At 37.2% G+C, this 22625-nt stretch overlaps 4 protein-coding genes across 4 annotated transcripts; 2 read left to right on the forward strand and 2 right to left on the reverse strand.

Moving 5' to 3' along the window:
* Positions 1-2044: 2044 nt before the first annotated feature.
* Positions 2045-6454, forward strand: tmem72 (transmembrane protein 72). Its single transcript, XM_077729996.1, has 5 exons — positions 2045-2198; positions 4215-4281; positions 5330-5401; positions 5565-5704; positions 5794-6454. Exons 1-5 carry the CDS (start codon positions 2123-2125, stop codon positions 6201-6203), a joined length of 765 nt encoding a protein of 254 aa, XP_077586122.1. The 5' UTR covers positions 2045-2122; the 3' UTR covers positions 6204-6454.
* A 1749-nt stretch (positions 6455-8203) lies between these two features.
* Positions 8204-21618, forward strand: rassf4a (Ras association domain family member 4a). The gene is made up of 11 exons (XM_077729624.1): positions 8204-8299; positions 12733-12801; positions 12889-12964; positions 17235-17341; positions 17703-17776; positions 18605-18777; positions 19135-19236; positions 19871-19922; positions 20031-20152; positions 20778-20875; positions 21209-21618. Exons 2-11 carry the CDS (start codon positions 12749-12751, stop codon positions 21276-21278), a joined length of 927 nt encoding a protein of 308 aa, XP_077585750.1. The 5' UTR covers positions 8204-8299; positions 12733-12748; the 3' UTR covers positions 21279-21618.
* On the reverse strand, positions 10549-12236 carry LOC144205476 (C-X-C motif chemokine 10-like). Its single transcript, XM_077729872.1, has 4 exons — positions 12117-12236; positions 11864-11981; positions 11712-11795; positions 10549-11023 (listed from the first exon to the last, which is right to left on the reverse strand). The coding sequence occupies exons 1-4, from the start codon at positions 12181-12183 to the stop codon at positions 10915-10917; spliced, it is 378 nt and encodes a 125-aa protein (XP_077585998.1). The 5' UTR covers positions 12184-12236; the 3' UTR covers positions 10549-10914.
* LOC144205322 (uncharacterized) lies at positions 15390-16524 on the reverse strand. The gene is made up of 2 exons (XM_077729625.1): positions 16358-16524; positions 15390-15955 (listed from the first exon to the last, which is right to left on the reverse strand). The coding sequence occupies exon 2, from the start codon at positions 15952-15954 to the stop codon at positions 15556-15558; it is 399 nt and encodes a 132-aa protein (XP_077585751.1). The 5' UTR covers position 15955; positions 16358-16524; the 3' UTR covers positions 15390-15555.
* Positions 21619-22625: the final 1007 nt, after the last annotated feature.

The following is a 22625-nucleotide window of genomic DNA, read 5'->3' on the forward strand; positions in this document are numbered from 1 at the left end:
AGGAATCTCCTGAAATCGCTGCTTCCCCAGGAGGACTACTACAGATAAACTTTACAGCTGGGCCAGGTTACTATGAAAGCTTTTCTTTCTCAGAAAGATATAACGAGCAGACTGCTGTGCTAAAAGTTGGAGGAAGATTTAAAGAAGCACTTTTTTCAAATATGCATATTATGTTTATCGGAATTCTTCATCAGAGTCCTGGATTTTTTTTCAGATGTACTTCCTACATTACGATTTGCATGTCTGAAGAAGATATGCTGCATCTTGGGCCAAGTGTGCCACATGGGAGGTCTGCGATTCTTGAGGGAACAATGGCACTTGGGTTTGTGATTCGGTCGCCGGGTGAACAAGGAACAGCATTTGCACTCACTCACATCACGAAAGAAGGGCTTGGAAGGACAGTCTGAATCTTTCATGCTGAACAAAAATGTGATTTCATCAGAGCCAAGGCCAAACTTTCTGTGCAAAACCTTGTGCGTATGTTTAAAACACTCATTTTACCATTTTCTCTGCAGGGGTGTGAGGAGAATGCAACAAATTATATATCATCACAGCAAAATACAGCACAATCTTTATGTTATTCAATATCATATGGTATTTTTTAACCCATGTTCTGGTGAGTGCAGGAATAGTGAACAGCATTGTAATGAGTGAGTTAAAAATAGTACAGAGATAGGTTTTAAAAATCCAAATAATATTAAATCCACACTATAAAAATCACTGTCCCTACATCATGGTTATTCACCTATTGCGTCAGGTCTTGGAGCCTATTTACTGGGATAAACAAGGTATTACTGTACTTGGAAATGTGCCTTTAGTGGTTTGAAATTAAAAGTAATTCAAAAATATAATTAAGAGTCTGTTTCCTTGTTATTGTAGGGTCTTCTATATGAATGTGACTCTGACTCATCAAATTAATTATGTTTTGACTAGGAGATCACAAATTTGCACAAAAAGTACTTGCACCATGCTAATCATGTGAAGAGTGCCTGACGTCAACAAGCTAAACGATTTTCATACTCTTACAAAAGATAGTTTTTCATTGGTTCTGACAGACACCAGATACCCACGCTGGACAGAGAAAGACTTGGCAGTGAGGTTAGGCAGGAGGGAGGTACTTTCATAAGCTGAAAAGTGACATAGGAGTGTTATGTTGCTGATTGTGATGAGGGGGAGGATGAGGCCGTGAAAGGCAAAGATGGTTACAGGGTGAAAGGATGTGTGAGAGTTCACAAGTCAGGTTGATGCATCATTTCTACACATACCAAATCAAACATTAGATGTGGGGAATCGTTAAATGGCTATAAGTCAAAATTGCAAGCCTCTGGTTTTTAGTTCATTGCAAAATAACTCACGTGATGACACACAAGATGACTTTACAATGCACATTGACCTAATATTGTAAACTCCGTTTTTAAAGGGCTGTTTTTCTGTCACCAGTGGGGTCGCTTATGTCAAATAAACACACAGTCCCTTGGGAAATGCAGTCAAGTTCACAAGTGCGTGTGTGGTTCAAGTGCAAGACGGTACAGAGCGCAAGTTAGAGTAAAAAGTATATTTTCAATGTTTAATATACCATTTTTGGCTAGAAATAAGTATTTTCAGATTATTTCCAGCTGAATTACTGTCTGTCTATCTCTCTCATATTGATGAATCAAATTTAGTAGTTTACTTAAGGCAGATAATGTTGCTTATTTCCAAGTTAACACTGAAAACAAGAGAATTTCAATGGTTGGGAATGAGAATGAGTACAATTGGGACCATCTTAAGTTTTATTCTACATAAGTATTATAGATTTATTATTGTGGTTACATTTACCAACAGAGACGGAAATATCACAACAAATAGTATAGTATGTTTGTGTAAGTGTGCAAGTACTTGTGTGTTAGTGTGTCCATAAGAAAGGGAGACTGATTAACAACTGGGTCATGAATGAGTTACAATCTTACCGAGGTCTAACTGAACAAAGCTAAGAGGCTTCAGCATCACGTCACAGATTAAGGATTAGCTATGTTTTTAGAATATTCACCTACAAAATATCTGATCACCAACTATTTCAGATAGCTTAACTGTAGCAAATGGTAGTTTTTATTTTTTCAGGGGGCCGAGAGTTTCTTCTATCATGAGCTACTCAGAGAGTTACTGGTGGATTATTTTGGAGATTGCATGCAGGATTCTTGGCATATCTACAGCTACGGGTAGGATATATGGTTATTTCAGATGAAACAGTATAAAACTATGATTTGTTCTCCTCTGCTGAAATTTATGAGGAATTGAATGTTACCACATGCTGTTTAAAGTTATTATCTAATGATGAATTTTGACTAAAATACTGCATAGTCCAAAAGAAAGAATACTAAATAATATTATAAAAGAAACGATATTATTTCAAAGCCCTGTTTATATTATAACAATATCCCTGCTTTGAACTATTTCTGACACCCTATAGAGGAAAAACCCATAAATTCCAGTCTTAGAGGTTTTAGCTCCATTCAAATTATGTAATCATTCAAAAAATATACTTTAATCATTCGCACTCCTCCATGTTTGTTACTAGTTTCATTATTGAGGGTCATCATCATCATCATCATCGTTCTTGCCAAAAGGTGACAATTTTTCTTTTTGGAATCCAAAATGACGCTGAACCATCCTGTGAACTGTAAATTAAAACAACCATAGGCATTTTCTTAATGCAATTCTGTCATAAAAGAAAACTACAACAAAAACAAACAGTGGATTTAGGAAATATAATACTACAAAACTCTATGTGGATCTTCTATTTGCTGCGGAATAAAAGGGAAACTATGTGGTGTGATATGATATGTTACATCCAAACAGTCATAACAGTTGATGCAGTACAACTTACTGCTTTGCTCCAAGTGTGTGGGAAATGTGTATCAAATGTGGGATCGGTAGCAAGGTCACTGGCAAGTCTGCAAGTCTATCGTGAAATTCAATAAAAGCGTGACAGAATCACAAACACTAAAACAGAAATGGTTCATATTTTTATCTCTCTATCTTTCCATTTTTTTTTAACCTTGGTGTGAACCACAAGAAGAAAAACAAACCAGATTAAACCTTCACGGCATTATAGCCGACTAACACAAAGTCATTTAACCATTTTGTCATTCAACCCTTATTGTACAAACTGAATAACCTGATTGGCCACCCATTACTCAACTTTTGGAATTGTAATGGTTGCAGACACTGCTAATTTTCCCAGACATACCAGACCATACGACAATGTTTGCTGCATCCAGTTGGTTTATAGGCTTTTTTTGTGCTCATGCAGTTTTACACACTCATGAACTTACTGTGCGTTTGCTAAGCCAGGTGTATGTGCTACATACGCACATTTATATCTGTCTGCCTCTGTGTGTACAGTGTTTATTCCCCTCACACCCAATAAATGAGCAGCAAACTTTAAGCAGCATTCGTCTGATTACTCTCTAGTGCCGATTGTATCGTTGCATTTCTGCTATGTCGGCCATTAAACTGTTTCCGTGTGCAGAAAGCAGGGCCTTTTTCCATCGTTTTTTTTGTCACACAAATCTTCAAGTAAAAAAGGATATTTTGCATGTGTGTGGAGGGGGCGGTGGGTGGTCATATTCTTGTAAAAATGTTATCCAACAGTTTCACAATCTAAAGTTTGTTTTTAGCCAAACCATGCTGTGTTCATTTTCTAACTCTAACATCACATGAATTATTAGAGAAGCGCACAGAAGCTCACAGAATCTCAATGGGTTTTCCAGGATGCTTCAGGTTTAACTATTGTGATTGCAGACAGAAAATTGAGCAAAGTGCAGTACTGCACGCTATTGATCACACAACTCACAAACTTTTTTAAAATAAAATAATATAAATAAATATAATAAAAAATAAAAGCATTTAATTCTGCAAATACAGTATGAATATGCTACAAAATTAGGCGGAACAACCCCGTGCGCCTTGATGCATTCACGCCAAGACAGGAAGAATACAAAAAAATATAATTAAATTGGTTTGCTTGAATGTTAAAATCTTCAATATAAAAAGAATAAAATTATATGAGTATAATACAGGAGGACTCTAGTTATCCATACTCTCTAGGAGTCGAATTCACACTCTTAAAGAAAGTCAGGACAAACTAAATGCTTTAGAAATTGTAAGTAAATTCTGACATCTATTGGACATATCTTGGTTTACACGCAAAGTAAATTGCATTTTCTTTTCAGTGTCGTGTGCTGTGGGAGTGCAAACCCTACAACAGGGAGACTTCAACAGCCTGGGTATCTACTTGCTGTAAGAACTTATTGGAATATTCTTATTTCACGTGAGATCCTTTCAAAACTGATTCAATTGTTGGTGCTCTTTCACTGAATTTACAGCATTAAAAAAAAAAAACAACTTTCATGGATAAAAGAGTTCAAAATGAGTGTGCGACCTGAATGAAGTTTACCATCCATTCAGTTTATAATTCATTTGAAAATAAATAAATGTATAAATGGATACATTTGACTTTCTTTACCGTAATACTAGATAATCAAGCTTGCACTCCCAGTTTGGGCTGCCTTGCGTCCAGTGTCATCTGGGATAGGCTCCAGCACCCCTGATGAGCATAAGTGGTGTTGAAAATGAATAAATGAAATCTTTGCAGGAGTCTGCGAGGCATTGGTTGAATATAAGTGCTTAAAAATCTCTTTTTTGTCCACTTTGTGTGTTAGTGTTACTCCATACTCACTCATAACAATTGATATGCAAGATTTTCGCTTTGTGTATGTAAAGTACAAAGTCTATACCAGTGAGTATCTAGGTATCCAAGTGTCTATATATTATCTGAATGAGATATTTCAACACTCAAAAAATTAATTATTGCCTCACATCAATAAAAATTTGAAAGCATTCAGTGTTTCTACATCACCGTACCGTTGATTTATTGGGCATTTTTAGCTCATTTTCTGCTCCCAAAAAGCTTGAAGGCTGAATGCCTAACATTAGTATCAGTTTGAGACATTTTCCAAGGAAATTGTTTTGCAAACTTGATGAAATGAAAAATAAAGTATATCATAAGGACAATAAACTAGTGCTGTTTAAGACTAACAGGAAATCTTCGCCCAGAGGAGAGACGCTAGAAATGTTTGTAAAAGTGTTTTTCTTGGAAAAACTATCCACGTGATTAATTTTATCCCAGGGCCATGTTTTCTGGTTCACAAGATGGCTATCGGGCTCTAAGGGGGATAATTACAGATTCTTTTTTACGATAAAAAAATGAAATTGCACAAAAAAGGACTTTGATAATTCAGTCTGCCATAAATAGATTTGTCCAAAATAATTATTTGTTCTTCACTAGAGTATCTTCTGCCGGCATGGTGATATTTGAGATGGCCTATTTCCTGGATGAACTTTTGCTGATGTGCCTCCCGTGAGTACAAAACTCTGATTTCTTGTCAAAGTCTTTTTTTTTTGTTTCGCAAATTTGTGTCCAAATCTAAAATATGTTCTATTATCAATTATATATCAATTTTGACAAGAACAGGTCATTAGCAACACAATTGTTGATGAGGGATTATCTGCCATCTCTGCAGCTGTCCACCAGATTGTCATCTCTTCACATTGTGGGGTAAAATGGCTAAAGTTGGAGGCTTTCATAAGTTCCTCTATTATTCCATCATGTCCGTGGTGTGTTTTCTGCATCCTGTCTTGGTGTGGCATGCAACTATTCCAGGTAAAAAAAAAAAAAAAAAACATTTAAAAGCTTCCCTTTAGAAGGTCAAACTTTCAAATTCCAATTCAGCTATATTTCAATTATTTCAGGGGCTATGCTACTGGTGACTGCCTTGTTCAACTTTATCCTCAGCAAGAAAAGAAAAACCGAATCTAAAACACCACAGGAGAGTTACCCCAGCCAGGGCCCGGCCACGGTGTATGTGACAGAGGGGCTGGCCTCGGACGATACGCTCACCTTCCTCCACACCGTAACGGGAAAAAGAGTTGCCCTGGCAACGGGGGTTGAGTGCCACGGTCTGGCTGAGAGTGGAGGAGAGAGCTTCCAGGCCATGCAGGAGCTGACGTGTATGCCAAAAGGGAGGAAGGGGAAGGAGAGGAGACCCCTGTGGATGAGTGGGCGGCAGAAAGTGATGGAGAGAAAGATGGAGGAGATGAGAGATATGGGGGATTCTGAGCCAGAAAGCACATCAGACACTGTACCTATGATTAATGGCTAATACATACTCTCTTCAATCTAAATGTGAAGCTTGGGATGGTGCTAAAATACTGTACAGTACTTGAAATAAAATGACTTTTCTTTGTTAGGGTTGGTGATATATCGTGCAATATGATTACAAATGTAGACGCTCTAAAATACAATACATTAGGTTTCAGTACACAGTAAAGTCTCATAATGATTGCTGTAAAAGAATAATAGGAAGAAGGGTAAACTTGTAAATGGACAAAGTATCACCATTGAAAACCATTGTTTACTTGTCCATTTTACTAGAACATATCTTTTGTTACAGTAAAAAGATATATATATATATATATATATATATATATATATATATATATATATATATATATATATATATATATATATATATATATATATATATATATATATATATATATATATATATATATATATATATATATATATATATATATATATATATATATATATATATATATATATATATATATATATATATATATATATATATATATATATATATATATAAATATATATATATATATATATATATATATATATATATATATTTTTTTTTTTTTTTTTTTTTTTTTTTTTTTTACTGTAACAAAAGATATGTTGATTTCAGAGGCTCCGCTGTGTCACTTTTGTAATCATGTGTGAGCTTTTAATAAGATTATTTTCATGAGTAGCCATTTGGTCCAATCTATGGCACACGGTGGCTTTTAGTCTGATTTAGTCCATGTTTGCAAAGCTTAAACAGACTGGCATGGTGACACTAATGCGAGGCAATCCAATCTAGTTAATGTACCATGCATTATTCATAAGGAAATCAAATGGATTAAGTGTTTCACTCCTCCGGCAGTATTGTTGAAAATATGTGAAATTTATGACAGGCAAAAAAACTGGAATTAAAGCCCCCGCAGGTGTCACGGTCACATTCAAATCCCCTCATTGTGTGTGTTTATCGGGTCTGAGTGGTCACCATGGCGACGGGGTTCTGGGAGTTGAGCCCAGACACTCTTGACCAAAAGCGAAAATTCAGATCATGTGTCAAAAGTGCCAAATTTATTGTCACGCAAAGGCAGTTGTGAAAAGCATGCTTGTGTCTTTAGCCAGTCAATATCCACGCTGTGGTAGTTCTTTTGTTCGAGCTGTAAAATCAATACCGTCTGCCAAAATGCTCACACTTGAATATACACACGTTTTTTTGTCCACTGTTGAGTGCCACAGAAGCGTACATGCAAGCCAATTTCAAAAATAGCTTATAGGTTAACTTGCTTTAGTTTTTTTGCTGCATTTTGAGTGTGCATGTGCTGAGTTTATGGCATGTGATTGGAGATGTTTTGATGGTGAGAACAGTGAGGCTTTGTCTGCAGTTCACTGAGGTCACATAATGGACAATGTTCAACATTTTATAATGAACTCAATTAGTAGGTGACTGCCAAATAAATTGTCATCCAGTTTTTTTGGGGGTTTTTTTTGCAGCCGTGTTCTTTTCTGATTTGCTCAACAAAGATGTCATTTCCTTTAAATGGCAAATCCCCATTGGGAGGGTGAGACTTCCTCTAGTTTTTTGTTCCTTTGATACAATAGCTCAGATAGAAGATCCGGCATGAAAAACAGGATGAGAGGTATAAATCTTGGGAAATCTCATGGTCGCTTCTTCCTTTAATCCCAGAGAATGGGACCAAAGCAGGAAACATGTCCACAACACTAAGCCTATCTTAGAAAAGACAAAAAAATGTTATATAGATTCAATTATCAAACATTGAAATAAGCATTAAAAACACCACTCAAAAAATATATAACTAAATTGACTAAATTGAATGAAAAGAACAGGACAACAATAGCAAAAGTAACTTCTTCAAACTTCAATTTCTTCCATGAAAAGGCTACAAATGTGACTGAATAATCTGCATTAGGACCTTGCTCATACTGAGAGAAGAATACAATACACAACAGGACCCGCCTATGTCGAAACGCTATTGGTCGTTTTTAATCATCATCTTCTTCTATGTGGTCCTCAGACAGCTCAGAGCCCAGAGGGGGCAAAAGCGGCTGCTTGTTCAAAGATAAGAAGGCAGGATACACCACATGAAGGACAGTGCTATGGTAAGAAAATTCTAGAAATTAAACCATTTTCTTTATATTATAAGCTAAATGAGGCTACATTACATCAACCAGAGAAAGCTCAAAATTGGACGCTTTTTATTGGCTGACCTTTCTCTCACAATTATAATTTCAATAATTGTAATTAAGTCAACATTCTATTGTTTTTTTTTTTAATTTCCCAGTACTGTGATTGTGTTGAATGGTGGATGCATAGTTGTGTGTTTTTTTTTTTTTTTTGGATGCCGGTCCCACAATGCTTCTTTGTCCACGTGCATGGAGTTTAAAAATGGCTAGATAAATTGAATTCAACTCAATTTGAACCTTTCTTTCTTATTGTCAACGGAACTTGAATTATTCATAATAAGGGTGTCAGACGGGAATCTATTTAAATATGTAAATATGCATGAGGGACATTTTTGGAAGCAATATTAACCTTATTTCCACTATTCATATTGTGTAAAATGGATATTTTAGGCTTATGGTTTGTATTTTCTTACAAAATATATATATATTTTGTTTAGGAAGGTTTATATGTCCTAAAAACAAAAAGGCTTTACAGAAAATTGGTGGCTACACTATGTCAAAATTTAATTGACTCGAATGTCAGAGTTTTTATCTTGTTAGCCTAAATTTAAGTAAAAAAGTATATGTATATTATATAAATAGTATGTAAAATGTATTTTTTCTATGCGAAATTGTGAACCTCACTTTCTCTCATTTCTTTGTGTACAGTAGTCATTCATTCTTCTTACCGCTTATCATCACGAGGGTCACGGGGGTGCTGCAGCCTATCTCAGTTACCTGTGGGTAGTCGGCAGGGGACACTTTAAACTGGTTTCCAGCCAATTGCAGGGCACGATAAGACACCTATGGATAATGTATCACCATTTTATCATAAACTAGATAATAATCTTAATCTTTTTCATTGGACTATTCTGCATGCAAACTCTCATTGATTAGCAACAGCATAAAAATGCTGTCTAAATAATTCAGACATTTTTACTTCAAAAGCTGGAGTGCAAAGGGGGTCAAAATCCAATTTGGTGGGACTTTTTGTGCTTCATTAACTAAACGCTAGATGTCAGAATATCTCTATAGTATATAGGCATATGCATCTGGAAAGAAGTGAGGACACTTTCATCCATCTCAAACATAAAATAAAATAACATTGTGAATCAATGTATTATATTGAAAGCATGAGTTGGTGTGACAGTGATTGAAAGGTTAGCATGTCTGCTTCATTGTTTTGAGATCAAGGGTTCAATCCCTGGTGGGTTCCGACCTTCCTGTGTGGATATTTTCACAGTGGCTGCGTGGGTCCTAAAGTTTCCTCCCAGACCCCTGAAATATGCATGGTAGGGTGATTGAACACTCCAAATTATCTTTAGTTAGATGAGAATTCCAACAGATATTCTTTAAATGTCTTTTACCTCAGCACAGAATTTAAAGTAATAAAAAAGAAATCTGCTTATTTTTGTGAATTTTGAAATCCAAACAATCTTCCTTATAGGACTGGAACTGTTTTTTCATTTATTATTTTTTTAATCTTGTGAATGTACTAATCCCAAGATTGTCTTTGGCAACATTTGGCCAAATCTCCCATTCTGTAATGCTATTTTTTGACTAATATTTTATGTATCCATATCATGGTCGATGCAACCTTCTACAAACTCCATCACTTGCACCCTGCTGTGGAGCCATTTGCAAAAATACAAATGCACACAAGGGAATATACCTAACAATTAATCTTTGGGATTTCACATTCCAAATTTGGCAAATTATCATAAAATTGTGGCCTGGTTCGGTGTACAGCTGTGACAAAAAGGCCTCTGTTAGTTAACCCAGTTTACTTTCATTTTCCATTCCCCACCAAGCCTTGTTTGCGTTTCATTTCGCAACAATCCTTATATCAGAGAAATCAGTTTGTACACAGTCAAGCAGGCAGGTTATGACACGACATCCATTGATTTTTTTTTTTAATGGCTGCGCAGAGTCATTAAGTGACTGCCTTTACAAGAATGTGAGTGGGCGCTTTAAACACTCACTCTCATTGGTCCACTTATCCCTTGAATGAGTTAATATAAAACATGATAAACTGATATATAGCATGATATCACACTTAACTTTCTGCCAATGTGGGTAAAAAATTCTTACTTTTTCTTTTTTTTCTTCTCTTTTTACAAACGTAGAACCTGTTATTTATTAACAAAAGCTGATGTCATGTGACTGCTGTAAAGAAACAATAGAACGAAAAGTAAAACGTTGTTTATTTACAAATCAACATCTCCATGTTGTTATAAAAATAAATAATACACAAACAGGTCGACATTATTGATTAGTTAAAGCTCTCTAGTCCTTTTAACATTTAGCCTCCAGGGCTTTTAGTAAACATGACATCTGAACAGATAAATAGTCTCCCACCACTAACTTGTAAAAAAAAAAAAAAGACAATCCGTTTCAAGCCTGGAGGGAAGAATGTGAGCTGCGTGAAGCTTCATGAAAAGTAGCGTAATGTCCAGCGGTTTTAAAAAGCCCTGATTATCAGCTTGTACTGCAAAGTCCAATGTGCACGCACTCCACTCTTAAACAGTAGCTTTTCATGTTTTATATTTCCTCTATTGACGTTTATTTGAGGCTCTCCCGCGGTGTCGAGAACGTTGGCGCTGACCTCTCCGCCTTCTCCTCCTCAAGCACAGCTTGGTGTTGCGCCCCAGGGTTTTTGCTCTAGAAAACAAAGCAATTTTAGTTTTTTAGTTGTTGTGTGCAATCAATTGAAGTACTATACACGTCTTCCACGCATTGCCACTTGGACTTGGAAAACAATGCAGAGAAAATAGCATTTAACGTCTGTGACCTCTGACCTCATGTACCATGAGTAATGCATTGTGCTATTATGTATATAGAGGTCAACGTTCATTTTTAACCTAAATCGATGGATTACATGGGGGTTGGGTGAGCATCACAAAGGTTGTTTTTCTGTATTTGGTCTTGCTTTTGGATGCATACAATCTATGTGTTACATTACATTAAATACAGTTCATTACAATTTTGCACAAAACATTCTAAAACAAGCAATAAATTAAAATAATATAGCTGCCCACGGTATATACAAATATAAAAATAATAATTATTAGGCCCGCCTCCAATTCAGACAACATAAAATGGATGATTCAGCAAAAAGAGAAGCTATCATAATGGGTTTTTAAAAATGACTTCAATTTCTAGCGACAACCAGTTAGTTGAAGGATGAAAATAAAGACGTGATTGACTAAACATTGAAGTTACTTGTTGGTACTTTTTGTTATTTTGAAACTGAATATTAAAGGGAAAAAAATGAACTGTCCAGATTGAGAATTCTCCATTTTTCTTCTGCTAAATCATAAGGCCTGAATATTTTTTGATTCCATCTTACCTATTCCAACACCGAATCAGCTGTTTACCCATCGCAGCATCAGGAGTCAGACACACAGGCTCACTGTTCCTCTTCAGCGTCACACTGTAAATACATACCAACCCATTTCAGTTTTCTTGCATGTTTGCGTGTTTGCAACAATGACCACTTACATCACAGTGACTTTGTCACAGTTGGGGTTCTTGGGGTACACGGTGAGCTCTTGCAGTCTGCCTCGCACACCCGCTTGAGTTTCAGGACACAAACATCTCCCCGGAACAAACGTGCTGTCTGCACAAACACAAATTAAGAGATTAAGAGAAGTCACTATGTGTCCTAAGATTAGGTTGCACAGAACCACGCACACATACAACTCTACAACGTGGTCATCAGTAAACGCCCTACATTAGCAAGCGGTGTACTCACCTGTGTTCAGCACAAAGCAAGCGACCAGAATGATGATCCTGCAAATGGACGGAAGGTTGAGCTTCATGTTTGATGATGACTTTGCCTTGACAATGATCTTCTAAACTGCACGCCGCTCCTTTATACTCTCATGCTCCTCCCCCGCACACTCGGGAGCTGGGCTTTCCACACCAGGAAATTCCCTACAGCACTTTCCTTCTACAGATGCTCCAGACAACCTGGACACCAATGCTTTAGCCTGAGAACTTTAAAAGACATGTTTAACATTTATACCAATCTGACATTGGATAAAGAATGTCCAAATATGGCTCAACACATTTTCTGAGTGTCCTGAAAATGCTATAAATTCATGTGGCTTGTTTTCATTCTTATAATACTGTGAAATTAAATACTAGAGACATAGTGAAGAGTCATGGTTTGTGGTTGTTTTTTTACCACGGGAAACTGGGACCGGGTTTTTTGGTTTCCAGATGTCCGCTAGAAAGATGATGCTGAAGAGGAATTCCACTGTTGAGCATGACAGTTACGTTGGAGAGTATATTTCAATTCTGTGCGGTGAAATGTAGCAAAGTGACTGAGAAAAACTGTCATGCTATTCTATTGTTTTTGGCCTCAGCTGGACTGTCATCAGAATGGGAGAACATCAATCTTTTGTGAAACTCACTGCCGAGAAACAAATACCCAAGTGAGTCTTTCTACATATTTTGCACACTGTGGTGATGCTACCGAAAAAGCATATGGAGCATAAATATTTCTTTTTTTTTTTTATCAGGTCTGACCTCTTATTGCTCCTTCGCACCTACAACTGCTACCATGAAGGCAACAACTTCCAGTTGAGGGCTCATGAGGTAAACAAACATAGCATTAAACAGTAACCAGGAAAGCATTGTGAGAAATCTATCACTTGTTTATGCTTGGCTGAGTGAAAAAACTGCCGTGGAAGTGCACTCATATCAAAATTTAAACCAGTTCAACCAGTGTTCTCATGCAAACAAAGGGGATTAAAACAGGCCGTGTAAAAAGTCTGCAACATAGGCACCTGAGCTCCAAAAAAACCCAAAAATCCCCATTTCCCTCCAGTTAATATGGAATAAGAGAGTGGGCCTCTCAGATATGCACTCATACACCCAACAAACCACTCACCAACTTAACCTTTTGGTGTTATGTGCAGAAAAAAATGTTAGCTGAAATGTAGTTATTTGTTTGATAATTGTTTTGTGGTATTTCTGGCCAGGAGTTTCCCTTCGTGTGCACCAGCAGGTTGCTGAGTGGTCAACTGTACATGTGCATGCGTGGGCAGCCAAGGGTGGTCATGATGTGTCCCTCATATTTGTCCCCTAAAGAGACAGACTCAAGATTTTGTCTCATTCTGGGAAAGTCCCACACATTCCCATCTTATGGCGACCACCGGATGGTTGCCAACATCAGAGTACAGTAACACAATAGAAGTGACTTGCGGTTTTTCAGTTATTCACTTGAGTCATTTGGCTCATTTCTTCAGTTGGATGGCCTTTCTGATCAACCTTTTTTTTTTTAAATCCGGTGATACGAATGAATGCATTTTTTTTTTTTTGCAGGGGGCTGTTAATGCTTCAGAATTTGTACAATTTTGAGTTTTGTTTATAAATGGGCCTCCATAGTACGACAAAACCTAGTGGTGAAACTTCATAGAAATATATTAATATACTACCCAGGAACTGCATTTGCATACTGTACATGCAAATAATGCTATATTGTTTATGCATGCCACCTACACAAAATTACAGCAATCTCACATTCCTAACAATCATTTTGACTGTTGCATATGAAATCGATTCTGTGTTGAAGATAAAATAAATATCTTATTAACATTTGAAAAAGGCAGACATAAAATAAGCTTTCAGATGAAGGTGAAAGCTACATTAAGAGCAGACATACACTAAGAGCAGGTAAACTAAATAAAGTGGTCCCAAGTTAAAAGCGGTCAGTTTAATAAATGATATTCCCTTCAAGTCAATATTATTCTATTCAACCTTTCTTGTTAGCTGTGAAGTCAGGTGATGTGTGAGTCATTTTGTAGGAAAGGGAGCAGGCTTTTGGGCTTGCACCTTCATGAAAATGAACTCAGGTTGTTTTCAGAGTTCATAATATGCCCTGACATGTTTGCTAGATAAGCTGGCAATTGTATCATGAATAAAGTGGATGCTTATGTTACAATGGAAAATTAATTTTGTTTAAGTCATAAATCCCTTTATTACCACTTGTATGTCATAATTCATACATCACTGCGATCGGCTGGCCACTGATTCAAGGTGTCCCCGCCGCCTTTAGCCCGGAGACAGCTGGGATTGGCTCCAGCACCCCCCACGACCCTAATGAGGATAAAGCGGTTCAGGAAATGAAATGAGATGAGAATTCATACATCATTATATGCACCTACAAAATATGGGACTCAAAAGATGGTACATATCATATCCTTTTTGGTTATCTGTTCCCTGGTTTGGTTCCGAATAAAAGGTTGGTGACGGGATTTAGTGAGTCAGATAGAAAGTGAACTTTTACAACAACAACAACAACAAAAAAAACTAAGCCAAACACATGCCTGAAGAGGCAATATAGCGCTCTCTTGTGTCGTTTTTAGTTTACATATTTCAGACTCCAGAGATGTAGCACAAACTTTTACCACTAGGTTGCAATAGTACGCTGCACTTTTATTTATTCACGTACCATTGTCAATTTCTCTCATTTTTCTCTCAACCGTTTTATCCTCACCAGGGTCGTGCAGGGGGTGGTGACTTTGGGTTAGAGGTTCGGGGGTACCCTGAATTGGTGGCCGGCCAATAACAGGGCACAAGGAGACAAACAACCATTCACGCTTACACTCGTACTTAGGGACGGAAACCGTAGTACGTGGAGAAAACCCACGCAGGCACGGGCAGACCCTACAAACTCCACACAGGTGGACCAGCCTGGATTTGAACCCACTGTGAGGCCAACGCGCTAACCACTCATCCTCCAGGCCACCCCCATTGTCAATTTAGGATACAGATATACAACTATATATAACTTTTTCTAAAAGGTGTTATGTTAAACGAGTCAATATGTTAGGGCCGTGGAAGCAAAGTATGCAGGTGGTTAGCACATCTGTCTTAGTTTTTAGGGTTGGGGTTGAAATTTGGGTTATTTTTGCCTTCCGGTAGACTGGCAAACAGCCCACAGTGTGCTCCACCTCTTGATCTCTGAAGAAGGTTGCTATTTAATTTGTTGTGACAGTAAAACATCTTCATCAAGTAGTTAATATGATTTTTGTTTTTTATTAGAAACTAGTGTACAAAAAAAGAGCGCAAACATTAGAGAGTGCCTTCACATTGCAAACAAATAAATAGTCATTCATTCCTAGTGTGTCAAAGTTCGTGTGAGATCACTTTTCACAAAAGTGCTCCCCTAATAAAGAGTTCCTTTAAGTCCTCATCTGAGCAAAGAGCCAATCCACGGGGTCTTTGCCTTGACAATCTTGTTCTCTCTCGAGATAACAATCTTCCATGATGTCCTCATTTATGGTTGAAGGCCTACAAGTCCTGCAGATGCGTGAAGAACCTCGAGGAAGCGATGTTGATGCAGAGTGTTTGATTTGAGACTTGGACAGCTGCCTCAGTCTGGGGGATCTTTGAAGTCTAAAGGCCCGTGGGCTGGTGGCTCCCTCTGGACAAGCCAGAGCTTGCATGCTGTTTATGTAGTCATCCAGGGACTGGGAGCTCTGGGATGACTGGCAGGCTGACGGGTGCAGAGCCGAGTCCTCCAGTGTCTCCAGGATCGTGGGCAAGAGAGGCAAGCAAAGCAACAGGCGTCTGTGTTTCATGCTGAAAAAAGAAGGAAAAATAAACTCTTAATATCACTTCAATATGTGCAGAAAAAAATCCCCTTTTACATCTTAGATAGTATTGAATTAATACAAGTGAAGGTAATGCACAGTTATTTTTATAGCACAATTCAAAGCAAGGTCTTTCAATGTAGGTAGTGTTGGAAATTATAATCATTTGTAAAGTCTCACAAATGATTAAAATGTGCTATCTAGTTTTACCAAACTGGTTAAGAATGCAAATATTTTATAAAAGTCTTCGGTACAAATAATAAGTCACAGAATTGAATATGTTCCATTGTAGCAGAATAGAAATTTGCAATACCATCGAATTAGTATTAGTCAATAAACTAAATTAAAGATTGTTCTTTGGAAGAAATTGAAAATAATAAAAAATGCTTACCTTATTGATAGTGTGATTTCAAAGCAGAGTGGTGTAGTTGAGTTCAGCGTCTCAGTCAAGTGTCTGACTCACGGAGTTCATACCCAAGCTTTATAGAGACAGCCTCCTCCAGTGTGATTAGGTCTGACTGCTAAATATAACTCTGCTGACCTTACTGTATGTGTGTGAGCATAGAGAAGCTAATAGAGAGGGTGTGTCCTTCCTTGGCTGTTGCGGAAGGCCTGGAGCGGTGTTTGCCGGGTTGGCCTCGTTCAATGTTTACATTGCAGCAACAATGAAGACCTGGGAGCAGTTTTGCCTTCCCTCCGACCTTGAAAAATTGAAGGGGCAGGCAGCTGCGACTCTCGATATTTCATTAAAAAAAGTATTTTACAAATGTAGACCATGTTACTCATGACAAAATCACACACTCCTGATTATTCACACATTTTACTTGTCAACAGTAAAATGTGTCATTGCATAACTGCAGATAATATGGTAAAAATAAAAAGTTAAATGAATTTGATAAGGTGGCATGGTTGTGATGTTTTGGGTTTGAGATAACATAGACACTTCCTTTGTGGTGTTGTTTTATTGAGAGGGAAAAAAATCAATATGTCTGTATTGTGGCAAGTTCCAAAATAAAAACAACAGCAACAATAACAACGCAGCACAGTTTTTATGTAAGACTTTATATTTTTACTTTAGCCCTCCACCTATGTGACCCCAAAACAGACATGACTTTATCCTAGTGCTATATTAAAAGCGTGGAGTGCTCCTGTTGCTATTTCTCCTAAATGGGTAGCATCTTGTGGTGCGCTTGTTCTTGCACGTACACCTGACATTAAGCCTTTCTGGCAGGATTTCCTCTCTGAGAAACGTGTGCCTGTGATTACAGGAGGAGGGGGGTCTCATCCTGGAGGGTTTGTTGAACATCCACTGGGGCCTGCACAGGCCAATTCGGCTTCAAATGTATGATGACAACGAAAGACTGCGTCTCAATCGGTATGATAGGCACAAACTCTAAGCTAAACATACAAAGATCACTACATTAAAATGAATACACAAATAAATAGATACAAAAAACACCAGTTTATACACATATTACATATTTTAAAACAAATACAGTGGTACTTCTACATACCAAAATATTTTGTTCCACAAGTGGTTTTGTACACTGGATTTTTTGTAAGTAGATTTGTATTTAAAGATGGCATAGACCTCTTAAAATGAAAGTCACATTGTGATATTATTTTTTTTAATTATTTTGTATCTGCCTATAAAATCTGTTTTTTTTTGTGATCAACCATGTTATTTAAAAGTAAAGTGAATATGCATCCACTACATGTATTGTTTTTACTAACAGGAATAAAATTGCAACACAACGATCCTCAACAGAGTCAAACAACAACTCTTTTAGAAAGGAAAATGGACCAGAAGGTGAGTAACACGTGCTCATTAATCCTAGACGCAAATATACAGACACACTTGATGTTTACAGATTACACGTTCAGAAGCAGATTACAGCTCTGCTTCAACCAGCACAACTCCGCGACTCACGTGCCAACCTAATCTGATCATGAGAGTCTGATCAATACAACTCACGTGTAGACTGCAACTAATTACAGCCCCTTTTTTTGCCACTTTGCACTATGCTCAACTTTCAGCTCTCATTTGCAACTATTATTTAGTGAGAACATTTAATGTATTAAGTTTTGAAATGTTCCAAAATCCCTTTTAAGATTTATGGAACATTACAATCCAGATTACTGCATTTACACCAACAAGTTGAACCATGTGATGTTTTTGATCAGGATTTATCAAATGCAATTTAGAGGCTTCAAAGTACCTGTAAAGTGAAGAAAATATATCTTGTAAAGTTGAGTCACTTCTGACAATTGTTATGGGTTTTGCAAATTTTAGGAATTACTAATAAGTATAATGTAACTGTAAACAAATCTTTGAACCTGAACTGCTAAAAAGATAAACAATTTTACACTAGACCCATGTAGAAACCTTGGTAAATTACCAAAATACAACAGCCAAACTAATGAAACCACATTCAAATGACGTAACTAATGTTATTTCAGAGATTGAATCATCGGCTATGATTTATGGTGATAGATGGCCCTTAATGGCACTAAAATGAGATCATTACCCTGCCAGACATTACAATTAAATGAATTTTAAGGCATAGCACCTGCACGAAATTGACAAAGGGATGCCTGTCAAGCCATTTTGAAAGTAGTTTTTTTGTTGCTTATTTAGGAGGTAGCATGGAAGGCGTACAGGAGGAAGAAGAATCTCCACAGTTGCTGAGGACCAGAAGCGACGCTTCTTTCATGTATGTGCAAAGGAGGTCAAGGACAAACACCGCCAGAGACCTGCAGCGTTTACGCACACACAGGTTCTCCATTAATGGACACTTCTACAACCACAAGGTACAAAGGCACAGCCTAACAAACAGTCACGGGTGCAAATGGGATGGTCTTTCCTGAAGGGATGTTCCTGTGCTTGCACTGTTCACACATCACAATATACGGATTTTATTAACGAGCCCTATTAGGAGCACTTTACCACTTCCTCTTTGACCATAGTATGTGTGTGTGTGTGTGTGGGGTGGTGTCCAACCCTGCAGCTGCTGAACTACTGACTTCCCCTCTGGACTATACTTCCTGTACAAAATGTTTATAGCCCTTAAGTGTGGAAATTAAGAAAACTCCTAAACACTCTAATACTGTTTCAGTTCTATAACACACTGCAGTAACAAATGTATGTTTGTTTCACCCTATTTACAGACATCTGTGTTTACACCGGCCTTTGGTTCTGTCACAAATGTACGAGTAAACAGTGCCATGACGACGCTACAAGTGCTTAATATGTTGCTACAAAAGTTTAGGGTAAGGCAAATTTGCGTAAATAATGACGTTGTTTTAACATCCACTACAATTTACATGCTTACACAGTAATTTAATCATGGTCACAATGCAGAATCTGTTATTTATTTTATTTAGAATGCATTTTATTAGATTATTGCTTCATGATTTTATCAACAGCTATAAAATATAATATTGGAAGAGTACTATTTTTTTTCCTTTAGTATTCATTTTCTGAAACGCGTATCCTCACGTAAAATGAGGATCAACCTGGAACTGAACCATCAACCATAAAACTGTGAGGCCGATGAGCTAACCACTTGGTCGCCGAGCGATTTTCCTGATTAAAAAAAAAAATAATAATCCTATCATTTGATGGTATTTCCAAACCTATTTTATGTATGAATTTGTAAAAAAAACTTTTTTTTATATAATCATATTACTGATACACACCAAAAGACATGCAGCTCATTAGCCTATTAGAACAATTTTCAAATATTTTTTTTTGAATTAGTACAATATTGAACTCGTTGAGTCAGAGGTCAGCCATTGTTATTTCTTGAAAATCTTGTTTAAAATAAGGAAGGTTCACTTATAGTGATGAATGCTATGAAGAGTAATCCCATTAATATATGTTTCAATATTTATGCCTTTTAAGGTTGAAAATAAATCAGAAGAGTTTGTTCTTTACATGGTCCACACATCTGGTGGTAGGTGAACATTTTCACTTGAGTGAAATTAGTTTTTATACCATTTTATCTTTCTATTCTAATATTTCTCTTAATTACAATTATTGTTATGATTGTTGTATGATTCAGAGCGGACTCAATTGAGAGAGAGTGAATACCCACTGGTGACCCGTGTCCTTCAGGGACCGTGTGAGATGATCTCCAAAATCTTTATTATGGAGACAGACCTTGGAGAGGAAGTCACCTATGATGTGAGTCTCATTTTCCTCACCTTCTCCTCAGGTGACCTCTAAAATAAATTCCAGTAAAACGAGCTTTGAGCCTGTTGCTCGGATCTGAACTCGAAAGCACAGTTGAACAATTCAAGGGTAAAGCAGCTTTCAATTGGGTAAAGCAGAAATCCTGTTTGTTTCTCATCGGCATCACTCCAAGTCCCAAGTCACATCCTGTGTACAGTACGTACGTGCAGCACAACACTAGCTTTTCATTTGCTGATGACATTAACACCCACATCCAAGCATGGGTGACAAGACAAGAGTGAAAATTTAGAACTTGGTTATATTCATGCGCTCTCGTCTTAGAAGCAGGGTTTGCTAAGGCAATTTCAACTTATTTCTAAAGTACACTCTCTTGCGCGAATCCAAGGTTTAATGTGCATAATTTGTTTTTGTTTTTAACCAACTGATTTGGCCCCATTTTTGAGCCCCTCAATACTGACATATACTACTATGTTTGCAAAATAAATGTCATAAACTGAAAGTAGTTGAATTATTATTTGAAATATAGTGAGTCTGTGCATAAAGTCAACATGAAATATTTTTAACCTGACTGCATCATAATAGATCAAAATTGATACTCATATTTTTTTCTTGCAAGGTTGCTCAATACATCAAGTTTGAAATTCCAGTTTTGGACAGCTTTGTGGAGAAGCTAAAAGAGGAGGAGGAGCGGGAGATAAACAAACTGACAAAAAAGTAAGTTAACAGTGCAAATGAAACAATCGCTCCCCCATCTGAACATGTCCAATTGGTTTGGCGAAGCCAATGTGCATATCTCCTGCAGATATTATGAAATTGAAACAAATCTGCAACCTATCAATGGAGGCAGTGTTACTTCAGTGAGACCAGCGTGGTTATACGAATGCCTTTTCTATCGGGACGGACTCAGTGTGATCATATGATGTGATAGCCTTCTTTTTCTCCCCCAAATCGTTTTTCATATTGCAGATTCAATTCCCACGATCAAGTTTATATTTATTTTGATTCCCCAGTACTAATGCAGTCGTGTGGTTTCTTTCTTCTGTACAGGTACATCACACTAAGGTCGATGATTGTGCATCAGTTGGAAGGGAAAACACACTCCTCTGACCCAATATAAGTGTGTGTGTGTGTGTGTGTGTGTGTGTGTGTGTGTGTGTGTGTGTGTGTGTGTGTGTGTGAGTGTGTGTGTGTGTGTGTGTGTGTGTGTGACTTTTGTGTATTTTTATGACACATTTTTTTACTGCTTTCAATTTGTATATGCATTTTTGAAATGTAATGTGATTGTATTTTTTTCTATGACTTTTACGATGTATACTGTAATAAATCAACTGAATGGTCTTAACTTGCTGCACTCCTCTTCAAAACAACAACAACAACAGCAAAAATCAAGACATATCATTTCCTGTCTGCCATAGTAAATGATGACTACATTAGCATTGTCCTTCTGAGGGACCCTTTCTGCCAACTAGTTCCCATGCACCTTGTGTGTGTGTGTGCATGTGTCTGTGCATGTAACACAATGCTATCCTCAGAGAGGAGGGCCATTCCCTGTTTCCCACACTTTGGAAAGGAGTAAGAATTGTTGACTATTGTCACTTTTGCAGGGCCAAGCTTGAACTTTGGTCAGACCACTATTATTATTCATTGATTAATGCAATAACTACTATACTTTATATTTTGTCCCACATGCGTGTGCCCTCGGGTGAGACTCGATGAGAGACACATTTGGTATAACCAACTGTTGTTTGGCTTTGGTTGTGGAATGCATTCCCACAGACCAGGATAAAAAGTAAATCAAATTGAACCATTTCTGTGAAATCAAAGTGAATATCTTTAAACATGGTCTGACCTAGATGGGTGAATTTATATAAAATACACTTTTTAAAGCTTGTTTACAAACTTCAGTCACAAAAATGCACCCTGCACATTTCCCCGAACTAATAAATACGATGTAAATAGAGATAAGCATAAAAAAAATTATGTGTGCATGGTTGTCTGTCCCCCTGTGCCCTGTGATCGGCCAGCCACCTATTCAGGGTGTTGTTCCCGGCCTTTAGCCCGGAGACAGTTGGGATTGGCTCCAGCACCCCCACGGCCTCAATGAGGATAAGGGGATCAAGTTGGTCATGTGACCAATCACATGACTGTTTTTGTTTTCTTCTGATGTGAGCGGTTCCTGTTGAAATTAACAAAAAATCGATTCAAATGTTTTCCAATTTGCCTGTAAAGTCGTAGGTTTGTGCACACAAACGCAATGTTTGTATGTATGATGCTTTGTGTATTTGGTCATCAACTTTAAAAATGATCTATTTTACAAAGCAAAATGATTGTAATTATTGACACTTTAAACCAGCAATAATATTTATTCATTTGTATTATTGATGGTGATGTTACATACAATGATTATTGGAAATACATTTACGAAATGTTCAGTAAAGACAACATTGACTGCTTCATATTCCCA

This window comes from Stigmatopora nigra, chromosome 12, assembly GCF_051989575.1.
Source record: "Stigmatopora nigra isolate UIUO_SnigA chromosome 12, RoL_Snig_1.1, whole genome shotgun sequence".
NCBI classification, from domain to species: domain Eukaryota; kingdom Metazoa; phylum Chordata; class Actinopteri; order Syngnathiformes; family Syngnathidae; genus Stigmatopora; species Stigmatopora nigra.